At 34.9% G+C, this 24488-nt stretch overlaps 3 protein-coding genes and 1 long non-coding RNA gene across 4 annotated transcripts; 2 read left to right on the top strand and 2 right to left on the bottom strand.

Moving 5' to 3' along the window:
* On the bottom strand, positions 1-6567 carry LOC103510849. Its single transcript, XM_008475552.2, has 4 exons — positions 6471-6567; positions 1248-1565; positions 481-623; positions 1-51 (listed from the first exon to the last, which is right to left on the bottom strand). The coding sequence occupies exons 2-4, from the start codon at positions 1546-1548 to the stop codon at positions 1-3; spliced, it is 495 nt and encodes a 164-aa protein (XP_008473774.1). The 5' UTR covers positions 1549-1565; positions 6471-6567.
* Positions 6568-7480: 913 nt separating this feature from the next.
* On the bottom strand, positions 7481-8722 carry LOC113468148. The gene is made up of 2 exons (XR_003392001.1): positions 7838-8722; positions 7481-7549 (listed from the first exon to the last, which is right to left on the bottom strand). It is a non-coding gene; the product is annotated as an uncharacterized LOC113468148 (long non-coding RNA).
* Positions 8723-8816: 94 nt separating this feature from the next.
* Positions 8817-13868, top strand: LOC103510839 (hydroxysteroid dehydrogenase-like protein 1). The gene is made up of 7 exons (XM_026824789.1): positions 8817-8838; positions 8953-9075; positions 9882-10004; positions 10730-10840; positions 11521-11741; positions 12845-13072; positions 13462-13868. The coding sequence occupies exons 1-7, from the start codon at positions 8817-8819 to the stop codon at positions 13588-13590; spliced, it is 957 nt and encodes a 318-aa protein (XP_026680590.1). The 3' UTR covers positions 13591-13868.
* Positions 13869-15192: 1324 nt separating this feature from the next.
* LOC103510829 (hydroxysteroid dehydrogenase-like protein 1) lies at positions 15193-23144 on the top strand. The gene is made up of 4 exons (XM_026824848.1): positions 15193-15426; positions 21924-22046; positions 22490-22600; positions 22888-23144. The coding sequence occupies exons 1-4, from the start codon at positions 15285-15287 to the stop codon at positions 23115-23117; spliced, it is 606 nt and encodes a 201-aa protein (XP_026680649.1). The 5' UTR covers positions 15193-15284; the 3' UTR covers positions 23118-23144.
* The last annotated feature ends 1344 nt before the right edge of the window (positions 23145-24488 follow it).

Raw genomic sequence — 24488 nt, 5'->3', positions numbered from 1 at the left:
TTATAATATAATGTATTTGTATTTGTAGCAAACTTGGTATTGGGCACAGGGCTAGACAGTGAAGGTTATATGAAATTAGTTATTCCATTATTGTGCGTACTCGTATATTATATGTAATCACCAAAATTTCAATTCTAAGTCTCATCTCAGTATATCACAAAAGGAAAAGGAGTATTTTTTATACGCCAGATTTAAGTTATATTTCTCCTACCATAATGGCGGAACCATGATTTCATGTGACACATGAATCTGTCCGCAAAAGGTTAAGTAATAGGAGGAAAAAGTAATAAAAACAAAAGATAAAGTACTTTTACGTATGTACCTTACCCATACAAGCTTTTTTTTTCTATCGACTTGAATTTTACATGATAGTAATATTATGACGTATTAATCTACAAGAATTCAAAAGTTTATGTAATAAAAACATGTTTTTAATAAGTAAATAATCATAAAAAAAAAATCACTCGTTTTCATACTCACCGCTTGCTGTTGCTGCAATTTCTTTCTTCTATTCTTAGTTTCTCCTTCTACATCATGGAAATGTAGTTCTTCCGTACTATTTCTTAAGTCTTGAGCCATCTCTTCACAGAATCCGCCGAGCTTTTCACCCTCTCCAGTTCCACCTGAAAGATTTGAATCAATAAGTTGGTGTTATATGAAATTAGTTATTCCATTATTGTGCGTACTCGTATATTATATGTAATCACCAAAATTTCAATTCTAAGTCTCATCTCAGTACATCACAAAAGGAAAAGGAGTATTTTTTATTTATCTCTGGTAGGTACAATGGAAGGTAGGTATACATATAATATTTGCTCCTTAAGAGTATAATAACAACTCATATTCTTCTCAAATTCATTTCAAAACTTGCAAGTTTGGTAAATTATTAAAATGTTTTCAATTCCTCAGCTAACAGTTCGAAATTTCAGCAGAATTGTCGTTCGTCATTTCTGGGATGAAATTTCATTATTGAATAGAATAAGCTTACAATGTAGGAGCTCCTCCCAGCTTGTATACACCCTTCATCCCCACCTTCCCGTCTGTTCCTCATTCACGGAAGATATAATATAAATTTTATCCGGTTTTGCTTTATTACTTTTTTAATATACTCAGCTCGAAACTCGAAAGGGGAATCGGGATGAAAGTGCAAGGAAAATATCATCCAAAAAACAATAAAAACCGTGCCAGATTTTCATCTAAATATTAAAAGAGTCATAGTAATCACGACTTCTGTATTATTTTCTTACCACTTTCGCCACCCAGAATTTCTCTCTCCGGACTACTATCATCATGTTGTGAGGAACTACTGGCTCTCGAAATGTCGATTCGTGGAGTAGGTGGCATCTCCAAACAGGCCATCTTAGTTCCCTCTTTGGTTTCGGTGGAGTTCTGAGAGTTCATTCTTGAACAAGTAGTCTCTTCCTCTGGGCTCAAATCTTCGATGGATGCAAACGGTGCGGTCACTGAAGTTTTAACTGTCGATATTTTTACGTCACTGGCTTTTTGTTTCGTTTTGCCGCCATTTTTGTTTGCGGTGCCCGTTTCCATGTCTTGGCTAAGTCATTCTGGAACAGATTCACAATTAATGATCAAATATAATAAACCGTGCCACTGAATAAGTAAACTAACTAAAATACGTATGCTCGGATTCTATAGGTATCTTGCGCCTTCAAAAATTGAAATACCCAGGTTTGTTTCTTTAGATCTCATGAAATGTTACTAAATACTTGGGTGTATATTAAAGGTACATAAGTAATATCTACGTATGCTCGGATTCTATAGGTATCTTGCGCCTTCAAAAATTGAAATACCCAGGTTTGTTTCTTTAGATCTCATGAAATGTTACTAAATTTAATACTTGGGTGTATATTAAAGGTACCTAAGTAATATCTATCTATTAGGGAAATAATAAAATGAGAATAAAACACTCAGTTTTCACCGATGATCTGAATGTCTAGAACAGATTGAGGCCATCACAAGTTCACAAAGGAAACTCGTCAATAATCGGAAATGTTACACCTGAATCGAACCATGTTCAATCTTTTCTGTCTCTAATACATCACTAGAATATAAGGTAAACCCTAGTAATCTAGAAAGATTGATGATGGCTTGGAAAAAAAGTGTTTTTAACTCGCCTAAAAGCTTTTCCAAATTACACGCTATGATATTTTTCTTATTATATGTAGGTATTTTATGATGTTCTCTTCCCCCGGATGGTTCGCCTCTTCTTTCTCTCTCTCTCTATCTTTCTCTCTCTCTCTCTCTCTTCTTATAGGTAAATACGCATTGAATTTCTTCACCCTCCCTATTTCCAGAAATCTGGAGACCTCATGGAATTACAAGGCAAATAGTCTAAGAATCACAGTCAGAATGATTAGATAAATTAACTAAATCGTTGAATAAGGATAATCTGTCACACCCACCAATAAAGAGAATTCATTACAACTACTAACAAGGTGAATTGGTCACATCCACTAGTAATTTCTTTGGATGAAACAAGAGATTGGCCAATCAAATCAGCTCGAGGATTCTGAGAAAATAACACGATCTAATATTTATTTTACGTTTTCTTAAGCCCACTGTAAATTTGCTGTTTATTGTTTGTTCAAGAGCAAAATGGGTATCGTAGAAAAGTTCTCATTCCAATTATAATAGTAAATATTTGCATTCCAAATTGTCTCCGTTTTCAGATTCGAACTCTTTTGAATTTCCATGGGAGTTTTCAATTCTAATAAGTCCAACAAATATAAATTATATTTATTGAACTTTTTTAAATCATATTAGGTAGATGGATATTCAATAAAATATAAAATTCTTTTTTGCAAGTCAGTTCGAGAAAATGTTGAAAATCCACTCATAAAAAAAAAAGAAAAAAAAAAATGCAAAGTACTTCGGGCAACATTTCATACATACGCGTATATCCTCTTATATTATAATTTTTCAAAAACTCCCTACCTATTAGCTAGGTTTCAGTACATGTATTTTCTCCCTCAAGTTTACACGGATATATTTTCAACAAAATAAAAAGTACCTATACCTATTCCAGCCATATTTTTTATGTGGTATTATAAAATGACCTAAAGTGAACATAACAGGGAAAGAACCTAAAGTGAACTTTAGGTTCTTTCCCTGTTATGTCAGGATACAATTTCCAACTTGATGTTTCAGATGTACCTAGTTGTTGTTTTTTTTTTTTTCCTTCTTCTTAATCTTCTTATTCTTTTTCTCCTCCTTTTTTATCAGTTCTCTTGACAACATTCCTTTAGAAAATCAATTTGCTTTCTTTTTCTGCTGTTAATCTTCTTATTCTTTTTCTCCTCCTTTTTTATCAGTTCTCTTGACAACATTCCTTTAGAAAATCAATTTGCTTTCTTTTTCTGCTTCTTCTTCTTCTTCTTCTTCTTCTTCTTCTTCAACATCATGTTATTCTTGTGTCTGTCTATCTTCTCTTCTATGTACCTTTCCTGCTACATCTCATGCAGAAAAAGTTTCTTTTCATCTCTGTACATTCCACATCTTCCTCTTACATAACCTTGATGTAGACATTCAGAAACTTACCGAAATTGACAGAGATGAAATCTAGGTTGTGTACACGTATCAAGTACTCGGTTATCTAGAAATCTAGGTCACAGCTGTCTGATATAATATCATTTATTTGCCTACTAGCTATCTAGTTTTCTAAAGAAAACATGTTTCAATTCTCTAACTTTTTTCCTGTTGTATATGGCAGTTAAAGTTTCGCATGTTCTACTGGATTGAAATTCTACAAATAATTATGTAAGGGCTGAATTCTCGTTCAAAAATCCTCAAACTTTTTCTAAAATTTTTCAACCTTTTTAACAGAACAAATCGTATTTGGGCAAAAAATTATGTAAAACAAAAAATACAGAAGAAATAACTTGATTTATTAATTATTTATAATTTCTTTATAAGCCCCAAAGATTTATAGAGCAGAGCACAGGTAGATGTGGTAAGAATTAAAAATCTATCCATCCCTGACCCTGACAGTTCATTGAAAGGCTGCTAATATACATAGTTTGCTTATACCTATTCCTCCAATCTGCCTTTATGATGAAAATGATCGCCTTGATTGCCACTCTTTCAAATTTACTCTTTTTCAGTCCACACAATCTCCTTACTTTTACGTCTGCACGTCGTCACTCTCTTTAATTTCTTTTCTTCTCTTCTACTTTTTATCCTCCAGATTTCTCTGTCGCTCCTTCTTCTTTCTCTTCCTCCCTGCCACGACCTCTCAATTTTCTCTGTACCTCTTTCTCCTTCATTATCTCTTCCTCTCTAGATCTCTCTCTTCCCTCATTATTCTGTCTAACGTTTCCCTTTCTTTCTCTCCCTCTGTCCCACGTTTCCTGTCTCACGCTGATTTTTGTCCTCGTTTCCTCTCATCCTGTTTTCTTCTTCTTCTTCTTCTTCTTCTTCTTCTTTACATTCCCTTCTTGTAACCCGTCATCCCTTTCTTATTTCTTACGTCCCTTTTCTCTTTCATTTCCCCTTTCAGTGCACTTTATAAATTAGCTTCGAGCTAATGTAATCAGTAGACAAGTGATACTTCTAATACTCTAATACCCCATCAAGTACGTTGTAATGTAATTTAATTCCCGGGCTCTTTACACATCATAGTGGAACATGCAATGCGTTTGGGGAGGGGAATCGTGTGAAATGAAGCGTAAATGGGGATAGGCCGTCGAAATTTCACCTAGTAGACTAGTAGAGTGTCGGATATAAAAAATAATTACGTAAATTACTTGGCTAAATGATTAACTACTTGATGTTGTATTTTACACTTAATGAAGCGTAAATGGGGATAGGCCGTCGAAATTTCACCTAGTAGACTAGTAGAGTGTCGGATATAAAAAATAATTACGTAAATTACTTAGCTAAATGATTAACTACTTGATGTTGTATTTTACACTTATGTGAGAAAGATATTTTACTGCTAGATAGTATTGAACACGGACAGCTCAACAAGGGATTTGAACAAAATAATACGGTAACTATGAGCACAATACATAATAATATGGTATTAATTTAATAATTAGGTTGGAAAAGAAAGCATACAAAATTATAGGGAACATTTTAATTACTCTCTGACAATCAGAGGTGGAATTTTCGGAAACTTAACCCTGATTTTTAGCCTTTTGATTTTTTTTTTTTTTTTAAATCTATTTAAAAAGATTATTGTGTGCTCGGTACACTTATCATTTTACGTATGTTTCATAAATGTAGTTTTTACTCTCGGTACATAGTGTATTTTGTCTTATCTTTCAATCCTCAGAAATGGAAATTTTAATAAAAGTGAAAGGTCACGGCGTAGAACGACTTCATCTCTCTCCCTCCCTCTGTCTCATTCTCTCACCCTCTTGCTCTCCCTCCCTCCCTCTCTCACCTCTCCCTCCCTCTATCCCATTCTCTCGCCCTTTATCTCCAGCTTTCTCCCACCCTCTCTATATTCTCTCATCAGTTCTACATTTGTAACAACATGTATCAAAATTATAAGTTTATAATATAATGTATTTGTATTTGTAGCAAACTTGGTATTGGGCACAGGGCTAGACAGTGAAGTTTTTTTATGGAACCTGGGCCTGCCCTGAAAATCCACATAATATGTCAATCATATCTACACTTATTATGCTATTATTATGCTTTTAATGGGCTTCATCAATGTCTTAATCGGAGATTTCATTGGGAGGTTTTATAATGGTCCAGAGACGAGTCATTAAATAGATAATTCTTTATGTAAATAGGTAGGTTAATTGTGTTTGAAAATGATGTCCAATCAAATACTTGGTAAACACCAACTCCACATAATATGTCAATCATATCTACACTTATTATGCTATTATTATGCTTTTAATGGGCTTCATCAATGTCTTAATCGGAGATTTCACTGGGAGGTTTTATAAGGGTCCAGAGAGGAGCCATTAAATAGATAATTCTATATGTAAATAGGTAGGTTAATTGTGTTTGAAAATGATGTCAAATCAAATACTTGGTAAACACCAATATTTTTGTCTTTCGCACACAGTTCCCTGCTCTAGAGAAATGCATGGGTTAGTAGGCATTCCAATGAAATCAACATGGTTTCTTGGTTTCTATTATGTACGAGAACTAACATGATGAAAAAATTTGAAGAAAGAAAAGGAAAAAACATGCTTTTTTAGATGAGTATATCTGGGATGGAATGTTTACATGGGTTAGTAGGCATTCCAATGAAATCAACATGGTTTCTTGGTTTCTATTATGTACGAGAACTAACATGATGAAAAAATTTGAAGATAGAAAAGGAAAAAACATGCTTTTTTAGATGGGTATATCTGGGATGGAATGTTTCATTGAAAGTGTTCCGTGATAGTTGGTATTTGTCAAACTTGTAACTTTGACCGATCATGTTTCATAGTAAATATAAAAGTTTCCGAATACAAGTACCATGGAAAAGTATTCATGTAGCTTACCAATTTAAATAACATATCATTCAAGAGTAAAACTTTAAAGAAAATTAGGAAATATTCACAAATAACAATAACAAAATAATAAAATATTATAAATCGTTTTAAAAATATAAGTCGAAAATATTAAAATACAAACTAAAATGTTTTACAAACTATTTTTTTTTATATATTTTTTAAAATACTATTATTATTGAAATACTAAGGTCAAATAGAATAAAAAAACGAGAAAATTGTAATGCCTTCTCCAAAATCCAATCTTCGTAGCGTCGTTTAATCGATCTGATGCGCAAAGCTTTCCAAATAGCTGAAAAACAAAACGCGAAAAAATCTTTGTTTCTTTCAACCCACTTTAGGCGCATTTTTCTCAAATATTTCTGATGTTGTAAACTAGTTTTTGAGAAAAGTTCAAATAGATGATGAATTAACGATTTTATTTTTCCAGCATGTCTTGGATTGGCGACAAAATGTTAGTTTAGCGTTCGACTTTCGTACGCGAAGAAAAGTAAAAGGCATTTCTTTCCTACATGGTGGAAATATGCCAAGAAAAAGTTATTGAGCATGGAATTATGAACACCATGGCTATTTTCTAGGAAGAGTTTAGTTTTTATGTAACTAAGTCTACAATAAACTTTCTATTGTAATTTAATTATTCCCTAGAAAGATATAAGAAATAGATCTTTTTTTTTTTTTCTTTTTTTTTTACAATCATAATATGAGTAGATAGATACAAAAAATGTTACAATAGATTAGATATCTGGTTTCTATGAGGGTCTAAAAACTCTGAAGGTTCCAAAATTTTCTTACACCATAGACATTGGCCAAAGAATACTATGAAAAAGGATAAGAATAATGAAATAAAGACCTTTCATGAACTCATACGTACAACGTACTCGATTATTATCAAATGATTTGTCTTGTATAGTTCAAACTCCAAAGTACCTATTACTAACAATCAATTTACCATTTATGACAAATGTCAGATACTTGATAGATTTATCACACCTCTTTTATCTTAGGGCTCATTAATTTGACCAATTTCTTGTATAATAATTACTAAGTACTTGGATGGGTAGGTATCGATACTTGATAGATTTATCACACCTCTTTTATCTTAGGGCTCATTAATTTGACCAATTTCTTGTATAATAATTACTAAGTACTTGGATAGGTAGGTATCTACGAGTATCTATATCCAAGTTAAAGTTTGAAGCTATATCTAAATGTCAACTCCAAATTTGTCCCACATTTATTTTGATGACTGTACAGGTACCTACTTCTGTACCTACTCCTTTTAATTGCAAAACTCAAAATTATTGTATCAACCTTATCACCTCATTGGAGGCTATTGTGTCTCTTCTTACCCATCTAACTATATCCAAGTTAAAGTTTGAAGCTATATCTAAATGTCAACTCCAAATTTGTCCCACATTTATTTTGATGACTGTACAGGTACCTACTCCTTTTAATTGCAAAACTCAAAATTATTGTACCTTATCACCTCATTGGAGGCTATTGTGTCTCTTCTTACCCATCTAATGATCTAAAGAAAGCACACACTTATGAGTATGCTATGACACAGACAAACAACGTCAGATCCCTAAATCAACTGTTTCATTGCTACAAAAGCTGTAAAACACCCATAAAAAAAGAGTTTTCCGTAAAAAAAAAGCACCTAGGCTAACACGCATTGTTGAGTTAGATTCTCATACCATGAATTTCTCGTCTTTCATAATAAAGCGCGAGAGCGCAGCACCTGAATAGTTATCCTCTCAGTAGGTTAATAGGTCACTGACCCCTTCGTAGAATATCGTCGATTCTCGTTTGTAACTCATTCATTCGGTTTGTTGATAGTTGCTTAGTAACAGAACTCCAGGCTGTTTGTTGTTTTTGTTTACAGTGAGACTCTATCAACATAATTTTTTATTATACATAAATTTAATATTTATAATTTTAATATTAGGTATTTTTTTATTACTTTCTATAGTTATTGTTTGAGACAAATCTTTTGTTTATTACGTACCTAAATAGGAATTTCCGTGAATTTTCCCTGTACCTGCCTACAAGTATCACAGTATTAAAACGCATTAATAACAGGTTTTCCAGAAGGTCTTTATGCAAGCAAGTAAGAAAATTACACAACCTACCTACTTCGTTCTTCTAGTGTATTTAGTCTTTGCAACTGGTAGTAACGTGTCTCTCTATAAAATACTATAGAAAATTTCACTGTGATCGACTGTTGTGATGATTCTCATTTTGGCCGCATTAGCAGATGCATATTATGATGTACTTGCATTAATATTAAATGAGAAACAGCTAATTGTAATTGTAATTTATTTGCAACAAGTGTACATGTACATTATAGTATTGCAAGGTTAAATACATGAGGGTACCTAAATACCTTCTTGATAGTACAAAAACATTGTACCTACCTACACCTAGCAATAAAGGGCCATCATTCATATTTATGTTTTCCCTCTTATTTCAGTGGTGACTGGATGCACAGATGGGATAGGTCAAGCTTATGCCCATGAGTTAGCAAGGAGGGGCATCAACATTGTGCTCATCAGTAGAACTCTGGAGAAGCTGAAGAAAACTGCCAAAGAGATAGGTATGATTAATATCAGCTTAATAATATCGAATTTTCCTTGTGTAACACAAATAACGATAGCTGACGCTGTTGAAGGTTTATACTCGACTAAGAACCAAGGCTTATGCAAGAAGTTCACTGGACCAAGTGAAAGTTCTTCACTGAATTACTGAAGTCCTAATACTTGAGTACGAGAACTTACCTAACTACAAGGGTGACCCGGTTGTAAGCTAAACTGTTGGCTTCTGAAACTACTGGGTGACATGGGACAAAGCTATCAGTATTGTATCACTGAAAATCTGTTCATGAAATACGGATATAATCTAAAATTTGTTCCACATCGAATTGGGAAAATTCAAAGGAAGATTAGAAAGGTCTTGTTTTTTTCTTTTTTTAATTATTATCTTAATTGAGTAAATTACGTGGGAGAAGTCAAAGAGTTAACGGGAAAACTCATATTGTAACATTCCACGTTAGATAAATAATTAATTAGAAACCTAGGTACCTAAACCAAAGGAAATGGAGGTTTAGTCAAAGCATAGTTTTCCAGTAATAAAGAGGTATTATGAGAAAAAAACACTGGTATCTTACCTTTAAACAATAATTAGCAGATGCATATTATGATGTACTTGCATTAATATTAAATGAGAAACAGCTAATTGTAATTGTAATTTATTTGCAACAAGTGTACCTGTACATTATAGTATTGCAAGGTTAAATACATGAGGGTACCTAAATACCTTCTTGATAGTACAAAAACATAGTACCTACCTACACCTAGCAATAAAGGGCCATCATTCATATTTATGTTTTCCCTCTTATTTCAGTGGTAACTGGATGTACAGATGGGATAGGTCAAGCCTATGCCCATGAGTTAGCAAGGAGGGGCATCAACATTGTGCTCATCAGTAGAACTCTGGAGAAGCTGAAGAAAACTGCCAAGGAGATAGGTATGATTAATATCAGCTTAATAATATCGAATTTTCCTTGTGCAACACAAATAACGATAGCTTTACAATCATAATTTCCTAAGAAATTAAATTGGTGGATGAGTCTGTTTTCCCAATTTCAATGTGTATATGAGAATTCTATCCATGATTTTGTTTGAGCTAAGGAGAAGTTTGTTTTTATTTCTTGTGTCATGATCATGGACTTCACTTTGCCTAGAGAGGGTAGCTTTACAATCATAATTTCCTAAGAAATTAAATTGGTGGATGAGTCTGTTTTCCCAATTTCAATGTGTATTTGAGAATTAGTGGATGTGCCAAAACCACTATAACAGCATGCTGAAATTACGTTTTCGTGAAGTTCATTGAATTTATTTACTTCACCAAACGATGCAAGGTCTTCGCTTAATTCTGATTCTTTATTGCCGTAATTCTTTATTACCTAGTGCGATTTTGGCTAACAACTAAGACCACTTTTTGTAAATTATCCTGAGAGATTCTAAATCTAACCAGGCTCGTGAAGTTCATTGAATTTATTTACTTCACCAAACGATGCAAGGTCTTCGCTTAATTCTGATTCTTTATTGCCGTAATTCTTTATTACCAAGTGCGATTTTGGCTAACAACTAAGACCACTTTTTGTAAATTATCCTGAGAGATTCTAAATCTAACCAGACTCCTACTGAAAGAATTACTAATAACATCCTCTCACTGGTTTGACTTTTCAGAAACCACACATGGAGTGCAGACCAAAATCATCGCTGCGGATATGAGTGAGGGAAAAGCAGCTTTAGACAAAATCAAGACTGAACTGGAAGGCCACACCATCGGTATCTTAGGTAAGTTTTCAAAGAAAATTCTTCCTGAACCATATTACCATATGTGTGAAAGAGCTCAATCTTGAAAATCCTGCCAATTTAAACAAAGCAAAAATAAAATATTATAAGTCGTCCTTTATAAATGTGGGCACTATGGTTCATTAAAGACATTAGCAGTTTTGTGGTGACGTTCGCCTGCAGGACCCGAGTAAGGAACTCCTTTTGGACCCTACATTCCGGAAGCCCAGTCACCCCAACTGAAACTTTTTAGAAGTCGTTCCTTTTTTACCATTAGTTGTATAGGGCAAATATGGACTTTTTTTAAAAAAAAGTTCCGACTGGGGTCCAGGGAATTTTTCTAATTTTTATCAGTAGTATCTTAATGTTCTGTGTTCTTTTCTAAAGCACCTGGTTCAAAAATGGTGAAAAAATATTGAGGGAAAAAAAGTTACGTTAACATTTAGGTATTTCCAGAAACATGCATTTTCAGCTTAAAACTGATAATTGTTTTTCATTTTTCTTTTTTTTACTCACAGGGTATGCGGTCTTGTGGAATAAGTTTTAAACTTTGCAGCAAAAATATCAATAATGGTTTTACCGAAAAAATTTGAACACTGAACAACAGTTTGAGATAAAACCAAAAAATAGGGGTGTCCCGCTTTCATTGCCCGACAGTGTAATAATCATAAATTATTTTCCAGTGAATAATGTCGGTGCCAACTACACGTACCCGATGTATTTGGACGAGATCCCAGAACGGGATCTGTGGAACTTGATCAATCTCAATATTGCCACCACTACCATGCTGACCAAACTGGTTCTGCCCCAGATGAAAGAGAGGGGACGGGGAGCCATTGTCAATGTTTCTTCCAGCTCCGAAGGCCAACCATGGCCGTTGTTCACCGTTTATGCTGCATCTAAGGTAACGTCACTGGTAGCGTCGATTAAAAGAGTAAGAAACCAACACTACAGAGGTTAATAACTTTATTCAGTAAGTCACGTTAGTAAAGTTACCATACCCTCTACTATTGACATAAAGCTTCACAAAAACACCGAGATTGCTCTTCAATGCACAACTTCATTGAATTTTGTAAATTTGCGAAGCACATAGTAGCTGTATTAACGGTAACTTGAGGAAAACAGCTCTTTTGAGCACTAATGTGCCTTTGAAAAATACAAGGATGGTACCTTGGCTTTTACTATGGGATTTCGTTTCCCCACTTGTCCTCACTTGGTGATTGCATATAGTCGATCATCCATTTAGTTTTTCACCAAGCTGAACATTGCCTTCAGGGTTTCATGGGAAATTTAGTCATTCCGAGGTTTTGGTCGAGTCAAGTTGAAGGGTCCTAAAATCATTACGTTTTTAATTGAACTTATCAGATGCATGCGCCACTCTACTATTAATAGGATTATCATAAATAAACATTTATGATAATAATAATCTGATTCCCAGTTGTGCTCTACTGACTGTCGTTAGATGCATATAAACCTGATAAACATCCTCACTGAGAGGTGATAAGATTGTTCAATTATCTTGATGACCTTGATACGTTGAATATGCAATTACATTCGACATCAATATTCATAATTGCATATTATCAGGGACGTGAAAACAGATTTGACCCCTGCACCCGGAAAAAGCCCTTTGGTATCACAACAATTCGGCTAATTTTGAGTATAGAAAATTGAATTATAATACATTTTGTTGCATGTTAACCCAGGGCTTTGCTGGTGTTTCATACCAACAAGATTTAGTAAAAAACAAACCCTACATAATAGAATAGAATATACCTTGTTTATCATGCTCGAATGAGACTGAAAAGTCCCTTTACCCCAGCAGTCTGGTCCTTTACCTCAATGTAGAAAAATTCTGGCTCATTCTGACATAAATTTCCCAGGTTTTTAGCCCGTCCTTCCTTTATTATTACGAACTAGATCAAGTGGTAGAGTTTGAGGCGTTTGAGATACTTAGATGAAGAGGGATCTTAGGTTTAAAACAGACATTACCTCTCATTTTTACAGATCTACATCCGGTATTTTTCCGAAGCTCTGAGAGTAGAATACCAGAAGTACGGCATTACGGTTCAGCACATAGCTCCGGCCTTTGTCAGCACCAAGATGAATAACTTTAGCTATCGAGTTCGGAACAAAAGCTTCTTTGTTCCGGATGCGGAACAATATGCCCGCAGTGCTGTCTCTACTCTGGGGGTGACTGATACATCCACGGGATTCTGGGTTCATGGTATTCAGGTAGGTTTTTAAGTGACTTGTTATTAGATGAATAACTTCAGTTTATGGTGTGTCCACAGTCCACACATAGTCGACCGGCCGTTCATCGACATCGAACCGTCCACACTGCCTCGATAACATAGATTCACCTCGTCGATTGACGGCTGGTCGACTATGTTTGGACACACCTTATTGTTACCTTCTCATTATTGTGATACTTACTCTCACCTACTGTTAGTTTGGAATTCGATCCCGTGACCTCTTGTTTATCGCTTTATAGGTTACTGTGCTAGGTATTTTACTTTATACCTTTCTTGAAAACTCTTCTCTTGAGATTATGTTTTGCACTCTGGTTATGACGTTCTTTACATTTGAACTAATACATACTACTGTTTTGATCTCAATTTCAGGCTTTCTTCACAAATCTCTGCCCTTTGTTCCTAAGAGTTCAACTTGGTTGTATTATGAATCAAACCTTCAGAGAAGATTATCTGAACCAGAAAAGTCGACAAGTATTGAATACCCCAAAAATAGAGTAGACAGTTAAAATCTAAAAGCTGCTCTATGGACTATTTCGTCAAGATTTTGTTTTTCAAACGTCCCTGAGAAAATGAAGAAAACCAGCGTTTTCCAATATCTCTGGGCTTGACTCTATGTACTTAGTGGTGATGAAGAAATAGAGCGTATTTCTACGATTAGAGCGTGTAATCATAATCATAATTAGCTATGAGATTGTAATTAATGATCAAATAGGAATACTGACGAGCACGAGCAAGACTGATATAAATTACCAATAGAAAATTTTTAGGCAATAGGTATTGAAAATATTTTTCCGTTTAATATAGAATGATATTATTTTTATTTGTAAATGTACCTGATGTCATTTTTATATTGTATATTTTTCTACGTTTATTAAAACTTCTGGTGTCTAAGTGATAAAATAGTACTTTATTTCATATTAAGTAGGTACATAGGTATTCTTTAACCACGATCGAATAAACTACGGGCTAAATAATTCCCGGAGGGACGGACCCTGTTTACACAGTATGCCTATAAATAACTTAGGAGCCTCGCCTGTTTGCAGTAATAAGAGCCGTTCTTATACCCAACAAAGAGATAAGGGATCTTTGTTGGGTATAAGACAAACTCCCCTCATCCCGACAAACTCCTCCTAACGAAATATTGAGCCCCTTAGAATAGTTTATGCCAATAAGTTAACGAAATGAGGTATATAAAACCTAATAGTTATTAATTTGTTTTTGTGTTGATTTCCCGATTTTATTTGATGTCATTTTAACTGTAGATAGTTCAATTGGAATTACGCACGCAAGAAAAAAATATAAAACCCTTGTTCCTGTATTAGTATGTGCATACATAATTGACATATTGTATGTAGGTAGGTATATTTATTTTTCCTTCCATAATAATCAACCATAACATTAATTGTATACCTCAATTACAGATTTACGTGAAATACTTCACCGAGGGTCTACGCATAGAATATGAAAATTCTGGGCTCACATTCCAGCTGCTCTCTCCAGGATTGGTGTCTTCCAAAATGACGGATTTCAACCCAAGTGGCCAGAAGTCCAAACTGCTTTCAGCCACCCCGGAACAGTTTGCTAGGAGCGCCGTGAAAACTTTGGGAGTTACTGATACGACCACTGGATATTGGCTACATGGATTTCAAGTAAGAGACCTTTTTACTTTTGCTTCAGCATTTTCTACTTGATTTCTTGGTGATCAGACAGAGGAACTTTATAGTCGTACTCTTAATAAGATTAGATCTGGGTATTGGACAAGGGCCTGAGTAACAATATTACTACTTTCTTTTACATTATAAATCTCAAAATTCTACCTTTGTTCACTAATCCTTCGGTCTCATTCTGGAATACTCTTTGGGCTTTCTGTGCAAGAGCGAATGAAAATGTTCAAAAATAGAGCTGATGTAGGACTGTAAAAATAGATCTGGAATTCAAATTAATGATATTGGTGTTCTTTTTCAGAAAATTGAATTATAATACATTTTGTTGCATGTTAACCCAGGGCTTTGCTGGTGTTTCATACCAACAAGATTTAGTAAAAAACAAACATCGTACCCTACATAATAGAATAGAATAGAATATCACAACCTACCTACTTCGTTCTTCTAGTGTATTTAGTCTTTGCAACTGGTAGTAACGTGTCTCTCTATAAAATACTATAGAAAATTTCTCTGTGATCGACTGTTGTGATGATTCTCATTTTGGCCGTCATAGGAGGGTTCGTAGTAGCTGTCACAGTACTGCATGTCCTATGGAAGTTGGTCAACGGATTTCGTGTTCACGTGATTGGTCAATACGTGGATCTGAAACAGAAATACGGATCTTGGGCAGGTGAGTAGAAAGAAATGCCTTGAAAGAAGGGAAATAATTTTTTGGCCCTAGTTTATGTCGCTGTTGGTTGAGTTCAACGCCTTAGCAATTACACAGCTGGAACGGTTAAGAAATGCCTATAATTTCTAAGTCCCTTTACCCCAGCAGTCTGGTCCTTTACCTCAATGTAGAAAAATTCTGGCTCATTCTGACATAAATTTCCCAGGTTTTTAGCCCGTCCTTCCTTTATTATTACGAACTAGATCAAGTGGTAGAGTTTGAGGCGATCTTGGGCAGGTGAGTAGAAAGAAATGCCTTGAAAGAAGGGAAATAATTTTTTGGCCCTAGTTTATGTCGCTGTTGGTTGAGTTCAATGCCTTAGCAATTACACTGCTGGAACGGTTAAGAAATGCCTATCATTTCCAGAAGTACCTATTGAAAATAGGCCAGTAATGATGCCAGAAATGTGTTTTTCAAAACCTGCTAATACCAGAACTGGCAATACGAGCAATGTCGCAAATGCCAACTAATTCAGTAAGTAGGGTAACTCAACCAATTAACACAAGACAAGAAACTCCCAGTGACGAGTGATATGAAGAAATTTCATCAATCTGTATCATACTGATGAAAACTAATCATGCTAGTGAAATAATTGAGCCAAACGATTTGCAATTTCACAACCGTCTTGTAAATTTAATTAATATTCTGACCACATAAACCTGAACGCGAATTGTCAAACGATTACCAATTCGTTAAATGTTTATGAGACTTATAAGATTGATGAATAAATAATCAGCAAATGATTACTAGCCTAGGCCTAGATACCTGAAGACCTGACGCTGTTGAAGGTTTATACTCGACTAAGAACCAAGGCTTATGCAAGAAGTTCACTGGACCAAGTGAAAGTTCTTCACTGAATTACTAAAGTCCTAATACTTGAGTACGAGAACTTACCTAACTACAAGGGTGACCCGGTTGTAAGCTAAACTGTTGGCTTAAGTCCCTTTACCCCAGCAGTCTGGTCCTTTACCTCAATGTAGAAAAATTCTGGCTCATTCTGACATAAATTTCCCAGGTTTTTAGCCTGTCCTTCCTTTATTATTACGAACTAGATCAAGTGGTAGAGTTTGAGGCGTTTGAGATACTTAGATGAAGAGGGATCTTAGGTTTAAAACAGACATTACCTCTCATTTTTACAGATCTACATCCGGTATTTTTCCGAAGCTCTGAGAGTAGAATACCAGAAGTACGGCATTACGGTTCAGCACATAGCTCCGGCCTTTGTCAGCACCAAGATGAATAACTTCAGCTATCGAGTTCGGAACAAAAGCTTCTTTGTTCCGGATGCGGAACAATATGCCCGCAGTGCTGTGTCTACTCTAGGGGTGACCGACACGTCGACTGGATTCTGGGTTCATGGTATTCAGGTAGGTCTTTAAGTGACTTGTTATTAGATGAATAACTTCAGTTTATGGTGTGTCCACAGTCCACACGTAGTCGACCGGCCGTTCATCGACATCGAACCGTCCACACTGCCTCGATAACATAGATTCACCTCGTCGATTGACGGCTGGTCGACTATGTTTGGACACACCTTATAGTTACCTACTGCTTAAATAGAACTTAGCTTACACCTGGGGTAAAGGTTCTCATTATTGTGATACTTACTCTCACCTACTGTTAGTTTGGAATTCGATCCCGTGACCTCTTGTTTATCGCTTTAAATGTTACTGTGCTAGGTATTTTACTTTATACCTTTCTTGAAAACTCTTCTTTTGAGATTATGTTTTGTACTCTGGTTATGACGTTCTTTACATTGGAACTAATACATACTACTGTTTTGATCTCAATTTCAGGCTTTCTTCACAAATCTCTGCCCTTTGTTCCTGAGAGTTCAACTTGGTTGTATTATGAATCAAACCTTCAGAGAAGATTATCTGAACCAGAAAAGTCGACAAGTATTGAATACCCCAAAAATAGAGTAGACAGTTAAAATCTAAAAGCTGCTCTATGGACTATTTCGTCAAGATTTTGTTTTTCAAACGTCCCTGAGAAAATGAAGAAAACCAGCGTTTTCCAATATCTCTGGGCTTGACTCTATGTACTTAGTGGTGATGAAGAAATAGAGCGTATTTCTACGATTAGAGCGTGTAATCATAATCATAATTAGCTATGAGATTGTAATTAATGATCAAATAGGAATACTGACGAGCACGAGCAAGACTGATATAAATTACCAATAGAAAATTTTTAGGCAATAGGTATTGAAAATATTTTTCCGTTTAATATAGAATGATATTATTTTTATTTGTAAATGTACCTGATGTCATTTTTATATTGTATATTTTTCTACGTTTATTAAAACTTCTGGTGTCTAAGTGATAAAATAGTACTTTATTTCATAAAAACACACGTGTGTTTCATTACTTTTTACTTTCTATTAATTTTAGTAAAGAAACAGCTGAACCAAAAGGGACAGTACTCCCCAATCAGGTAGTGTCAATAAAAGATCAACAACTGAAGATATTACAATGATGTGGACCACGATCTCTAGAGGGAATCGATCCTGGGACCAAGCGTTACCATTGAGCAAACCGCACCCAATCACCTGTGTATTAATAAACTGTAGACAAGTGAAGACTCATTTGTTCGCAAATCAACTATTTTGAAGATATTACAATGATGTGGACCACGATCTCTAGAGGGAATCGATCCTGGGACCAAGCGTTACCATTGAGCAAACCGCACCCAATCGCCTGTGTATTAATAAACTTTAGACAAGTGAAGACTCATTTGTTCGCAAATCAACTACCCAGAAAGATTAACTTTGCTCTAAATCCAAAGTCTACCAGGTATTCAACACCAGGGAATGTTTTTTTACAATCTATAATTCTCATCTGGTTAATTTTATGAATGGCATACTTTGTGTGTGTAGAAAGACCGTGATATTTTTATGAATGAACTCAAACACAACTACCCACTACTATGTCAGATCCGGTATTGTAATTTTGTGAAGGTTGAATATTCTAGCACAGTGTTGTTTAACCATCTAATCTGTTGTTGTTCTTCTTCTTCTCTCATTGACTATAGCTTGAGTTTATACTCTAATTTTGAGCTGCCAATAAGCTGGTAGCTTTTTCTCAGTTCGAACACACTTTTCCGTCATTTCCGTACAAAGAAGTCAATATTATAGAATCATAGAGGCGAAAGAGGTCTCAAAATTTAAGGTCATAAGTACCAAGATTTTTTTGTAAGAGCTTGATTGACGACTTGAGATAATTGCATAAAAGAGTAGGTAGTAAAAGTTACTAGGTAGGTATGTACTTCAAAAGTATGGAGTAGATAGTGAAACCATAGGAAGTACCTATTCAACTTCAGCCCACAATCCTAATGAGTAGGTTACTAACTAGATACTTGTGTAATATGTATATCTTCCCACTTGTAAAATTTACTACTCTATAAAGTCTGTATTGGTACCTCATATTATGCAGAGCTGTTCAAGGACAGTGTCTGGCAGCATAGTGATTATTTTAATAAGGAAAATATTCTAGATAAATGTTGGTTACATGAGAAAATCTCAATATAAAATCTCATAATCTTTGATAAAGTTTATTTTCATCTATGTAAAGGAAAAGTTAATGATGTACGTACCTAAATTAGATATCAATATCACATAGGTAATCATTATTTTGGTTATTTGGTCAAATTGGCTTATTTTTTTTTTTAGATTGTTATCAAGGACTACGTACAGTTCCTTTTTCCTTGTTTCTACGAAAAACAATATTATTAGGCCTGTTTTCATATTTATTTGTGACCAATATGTCTACATAAAACAGGATGCAATCTACGTATCGTGTTTAAATACTAAAAGGTACCTATTTAAAAGACTGACAAGCTCCTTTTTTGGAACAATAAGAGGTCCCTAGGTATAGTCTAATCTTGGATTTCAGACACCTTTGACCCTCCACATAATCTGGCCCTTACGTAACAAGAATATAAGAGACCTAATAGGAATTACAGGATATAAGGGGAATCACAGAGGGTTATCAGTGTTATCACTGGGGTTCAAGGACTAGAGTAAGGAAGTATTATAGGAAATATTTTGGAATAAACAATACGCGAGGTGGCGATTAGAGAAGCTGATAGCTTTTACAAATTTTCAGCAATGAATCACAGGACGGTTATCACTGGGGTTCAAGAATTAGCGAAAATACTTGAGAACCGAAATGTAAAAGGACGTAGGTATATTAGGTAGAAATAACTTGCCAATATGGAAATATGAAGCCGGCACATGTACACGAATGGAGAAGTCAGTACGAACCGACTCTTTTCTCTGTAACCACTAGACATTACCACAATTAGGTACCTATCGTTAATACTGACTCCTTTACTAGATGCTTTGTCCCTATACCCGAGCATTAGTACATTTAGAGATACAAGATATTTCTAGAGTATTTACCAGGCTTAAGTTTCTCGAGAACCGGGAAAAAATAGATACATCTCTGTAGGCACTCGTAGAATTCATCTTGAAAGCCAGGCCCATGTATGAGAATCAATTTGCCTGGTTGACCTTCACAAGGCTATTTCTAATGCTCAAATTTGTAAATTTCAGAAATACCTGCAGAAATTTCAGATAATTTCATCAGCACACCCACTGACATTGATATTCGTAATCTTTTCTCTCCTCCCCTGTTAGTTTGATTTCAGTTCGAATGGTAAATATACTTGGGATTGGATAAATAGGTGTTCATCGAGAATATTGGTATTTCGTCCCTGTATATTGTTCCTTTTGAAAGGCAGTTACCAAACGAGTCCCAACCGATTCGCGAAAAATGAGTTCTCATAGAATAAGGAACAGTAGTATGTACGTATTCCAATAGACGATGCTTAATTTTATGACCTGACTCGGACTCAAACCACCGGCTTCCAGATTGGAAGTCCATCGCCCTAACCACTACACTACTGAGGTTGGTTCAATGTATTCTAATGTGTATTCTAAATACATTAATATTTTTTTTAATAAAAATGTATTCTAAATACATTAATATTAATAAAATTACAAATTACAGAGGTTATTCTGAATGTTATGCTCTGAAGCCTCCAGACATCAGAAACATAGATCACAATAATCAACAACCTTGTCGAGTAGGTACGTAGGTAGGTATCTTATTTTCATTATTAAAATCGAAATCAAACGTACACATCTATATTATACTATTTTTTATAGGTTAAATGCATTCCTAAAGTTGAATGCAAAGATTGAAAGTGATTTAAAAGAGGTGTAGGATGAACCAGCCCGGCCTACGCTAGCACGACAGGAAGTTACGAATTATTATCAAGTCTGGGTGTGTAAAAAGCTTACTATAGGAATCGGAATCAGAATGAAATTTGATTGTTTCTGAGCAAAATATCGTGGGGATACAAGATACTAAGTTTTTTTCTTTAAATTCTTGGAAGAGAATGTCCGCAGTGCGATATAGGTTCTGTTTCGCCCCCATACATTCGGTCTCATTCATAGAAAGAGATTTATTCATGTACGTTAGGTTGCTTTTTTGTATGGTAGATTTTATATTTGTACGTTCAGCCAACAAAGAGTATCTTATATGTAGATAAAATGAAGGAAAAATTACATGTCTGCAAGATCAAGTTCATATACACTTTTCAGTCCTATGATCCCGTCGGAATTTCATTATTTCTGCACTTCGGTTGAGGAGTCAAAATAATGCTCATCCTTTAATTTATTATAGAGAGGGAGATGAATAGAGAGGTAGAGGGAGGAAGATGAGCTGTCAAGGAAATTAGTGGATGTGCTAAAATTACCAAATTGTCCAGTACACTTTGAACAGGATAGACTTATAGACAATTGCATGTGTTATCTTTTAGGATTTTTTTATTTATTTTTGGCCTGACCAACCTCTGTAGCTCGGTAGATAATTCGAAAGAAAGTCATGTCATTAATTTTAATATGGTGGACATAAAATTTAATTCGAGGAACAACTTCTGTGATAAGCTTCCATGATGAACAGAATAAATTTCTTTATTCAGTCCTTTGGTATGCAATATTATTCATTGAAAGTGCTTTGTTGTTACAAATAGAGAGGGAGATGAATAGAGAGGTAGAGGGAGGAAGATGAGCTGTCAAGGAAATTAGTGGATGTGCTAAAATTACCAAATTGTCCAATACACTTTGAACAGGATAGACTTATAGACAATTGCATGTGTTATCTTTTAGGATTTTTTTATTTATTTTTTTATTTTTGGCCTGACCAACCTCTGTAGCTCGGTAGATAATTCGAAAGAAAGTCATGTCATTAATTTTAATATGGTTTAATTCGTAAAAAAAAATACATAAAATTTAATTCGAGGAACAACTTCTGTGATAAGCTTCCATGGTGAACAGAATAAATTTCTTTATTCAGTCCTTTGGTATGCAATATTATTCATTGCATTATTCATTGAAAGTGTTTTGTTTCCGCTATTTCCGCTTTCTATTCTTAAACCTTTATCGTATTTTTCAGTGGTGACTGGATGTACAGATGGGATAGGTAGAGCTTATGCCCACGAGTTAGCAAGGAGAGGCATCAACATTGTGCTCATCAGTAGAACTTTGGAGAAGCTGAAGAAAACTGCCAAGGAAATAGGTAAGGAAACGTCTATATTATTTGCTATTTGTCGCAAAATGTTACATAAGTACATAACATAATAATCTACATCAATATTATCTCTTGTACTGAATTATGGTCAAAATAACAGTAAGTGCTCATCAGTAGAACTTTGGAGAAGCTGAAGAAAACTGCCAAGGAAATAGGTAAGGAAACGTCTATATTATTTGCTATTTGTCGCAGAATGTTACATAAGTACATAACATAATAATCTACATCTGTTAATATTATCTCTTGTACTGAATTATGGTCAAAATGACAGTAACTACCTACTGACTACTATTTTCTGGCTCGAAACACTAGATCTGACGTGTCAAAAGAGGCCCGAATTTCTTCTCTATCAATCCTTGGGACTTTTGACTCAGGGCGTCCTTAGAGCTTGATCATTACTCTAATAAATCCCTTCTTCACACACTCCTTAGAATCTCTCCATGGAGTCCAGACCAAAATCATTGCAGTGGATCTCAGTGGGACCAAAGCCGCAATTGAAGCTGTTAAAAATCAATTAGGTGACCATCCAGTCCACATTCTGGGTAAGAAAACCATTACATGGTATCAATTCGGTGAAGGATATGGAATCAGAAGCTTCCAAAACTCTACTATTGTTTATGGTGTGATGCAAAGCGGAAATTTAATTCGGAAATCAAAGGTTGGAAATTTAGGAGCATTGTTCTTTTCCAGTAGAAAATTTAGGGATTTTGAAGTATCAAGGTCTTGATAGCAAAACCTTTGTACTGTTGTTGTAGTGGCTTCAGCTGTAGCCGAATGGTGATGGCAGGCTGCCTTACTATCTATCTAATTTGCCTTTCTACTATTTCAGTGAACAATGTCGGCAGTCTTTCTTCCTACCCCAAATCCCTGACCGAAGATACCGAGAAAGAGACTTGGGATACGCTGAGTCTGAACGTTGTATTTACCACACTTATGACGAAGTTGATTCTACCTCGGATGAAAGACAACGGTCGGGGTGCCATTGTCAATGTTTCCTCCATATCGGAAGCCAGCCCTTGGGCGTTATTTAACGTGTATGCAGCGACCAAAGTAAGTTGAACGAACGATCCTAAATGAGCTAAGCCCCGAAAGGTAGGTACCTATCCTGAACTAATTTCATTCGAAATGATTTGTAATTATGTACCAATTTTGTGGGGTCCTCTTGCCGGTTCACAATTTATTATACAGAGTGAGGGTGACTCGAATGTTTTCAAAAATATCTCCTTAAAACTACAAGAGTTTTCCATCCAGTAAAAATTTATTATACAAATCTGGACGTTCTATTGCCTGTCTTACTCACAACAACAATATAACATCTCAACATAACTTACGAGGGTATTAACTTATACAAGTACATTACATGACAGTTCATCATAAGTATTGTTTCACTGGCTTTCTCAGAATCTATTTTATTATACATATCGAAGTGTTTTATGATTATTTCCTCGGAGCTGAAGACGTTAATAATGTGAAATATGAGGATAGAAGGACAACGAACTATTGATAAATGTCATGTCCGCTGGTCTTTGAAATGGTCATAAAACAAAGGTAATTTTTTTACGAGGTATTCTCTACCACGGAATACCACCTTATCTGACGTTTTGAAAAACTAGTCCAACGTAATTTTAAGAAACGCTGGTCTTTGAAATGGTCATAAAACAAAGGTAATTTTTTTACGAGGTATTCTCTACCACGGAATACCACCTTATCTGACGTTTTGATGAAAAACTAGTCCCACGTAATTTTAAGAAAAAAAGCTGAGTTTTGTATGATACGTCTTCAGCTCTGTGTTAGCATTTATTATTTTAATTTGAAATTTTATTTTTGTTATCAAGTCTAGTGGAATATACAGGATTAGTTCTACTACATTACCATTATTGAACTTTTTAAAGCTTCATAGGATTCTTAGAGATTATTTTTCTCTTTTCTCAGGAAGTATTTCTTACACCTCCTCTCCCCTAAAATTATAAAAAATTAATCATGTTCTCAGACTTTTTCATGCGAGAAGTAGGATTTCTTAATATTCTTCAGCTCTGTGTTAGCATTTATTATTTTAATTTGAAATTTTATTTTTGTTATCAAGTCTAGTGGAATATACAGGATTAGTTCTACAACATTACCATTATTGAACTTTTTAAAGCTTCATAGGATTAATATTTCTTCCCTGGCTATTCTTAGAGATTATTTTTCTCTTTTCTCAGGAAGTATTTCTTACACCTCCTCTCCCCTAAAATTATAAAAAATTAATCATGTTCTTAGACTTTTTCATGCGAGAAGTAGGATTTCTTGATACTTTTTCGATCTCATTGTCACTGATAAAATTTCTTATGCTGAGATGTATCACGTATTGTGTTGGACTATTATTGAATAACAAGTACTTTTATGGAAAGCAGTGTCCTGCCAAGCAATAAATCTTGGGATTCAAGATTA

This window comes from Diaphorina citri, unplaced genomic scaffold, assembly GCF_000475195.1.
Source record: "Diaphorina citri unplaced genomic scaffold, Diaci psyllid genome assembly version 1.1 scaffold29, whole genome shotgun sequence".
NCBI lineage: Eukaryota > Metazoa > Arthropoda > Insecta > Hemiptera > Psyllidae > Diaphorina > Diaphorina citri.
This window is presented reverse-complemented; position numbering and strand designations above follow the sequence as displayed.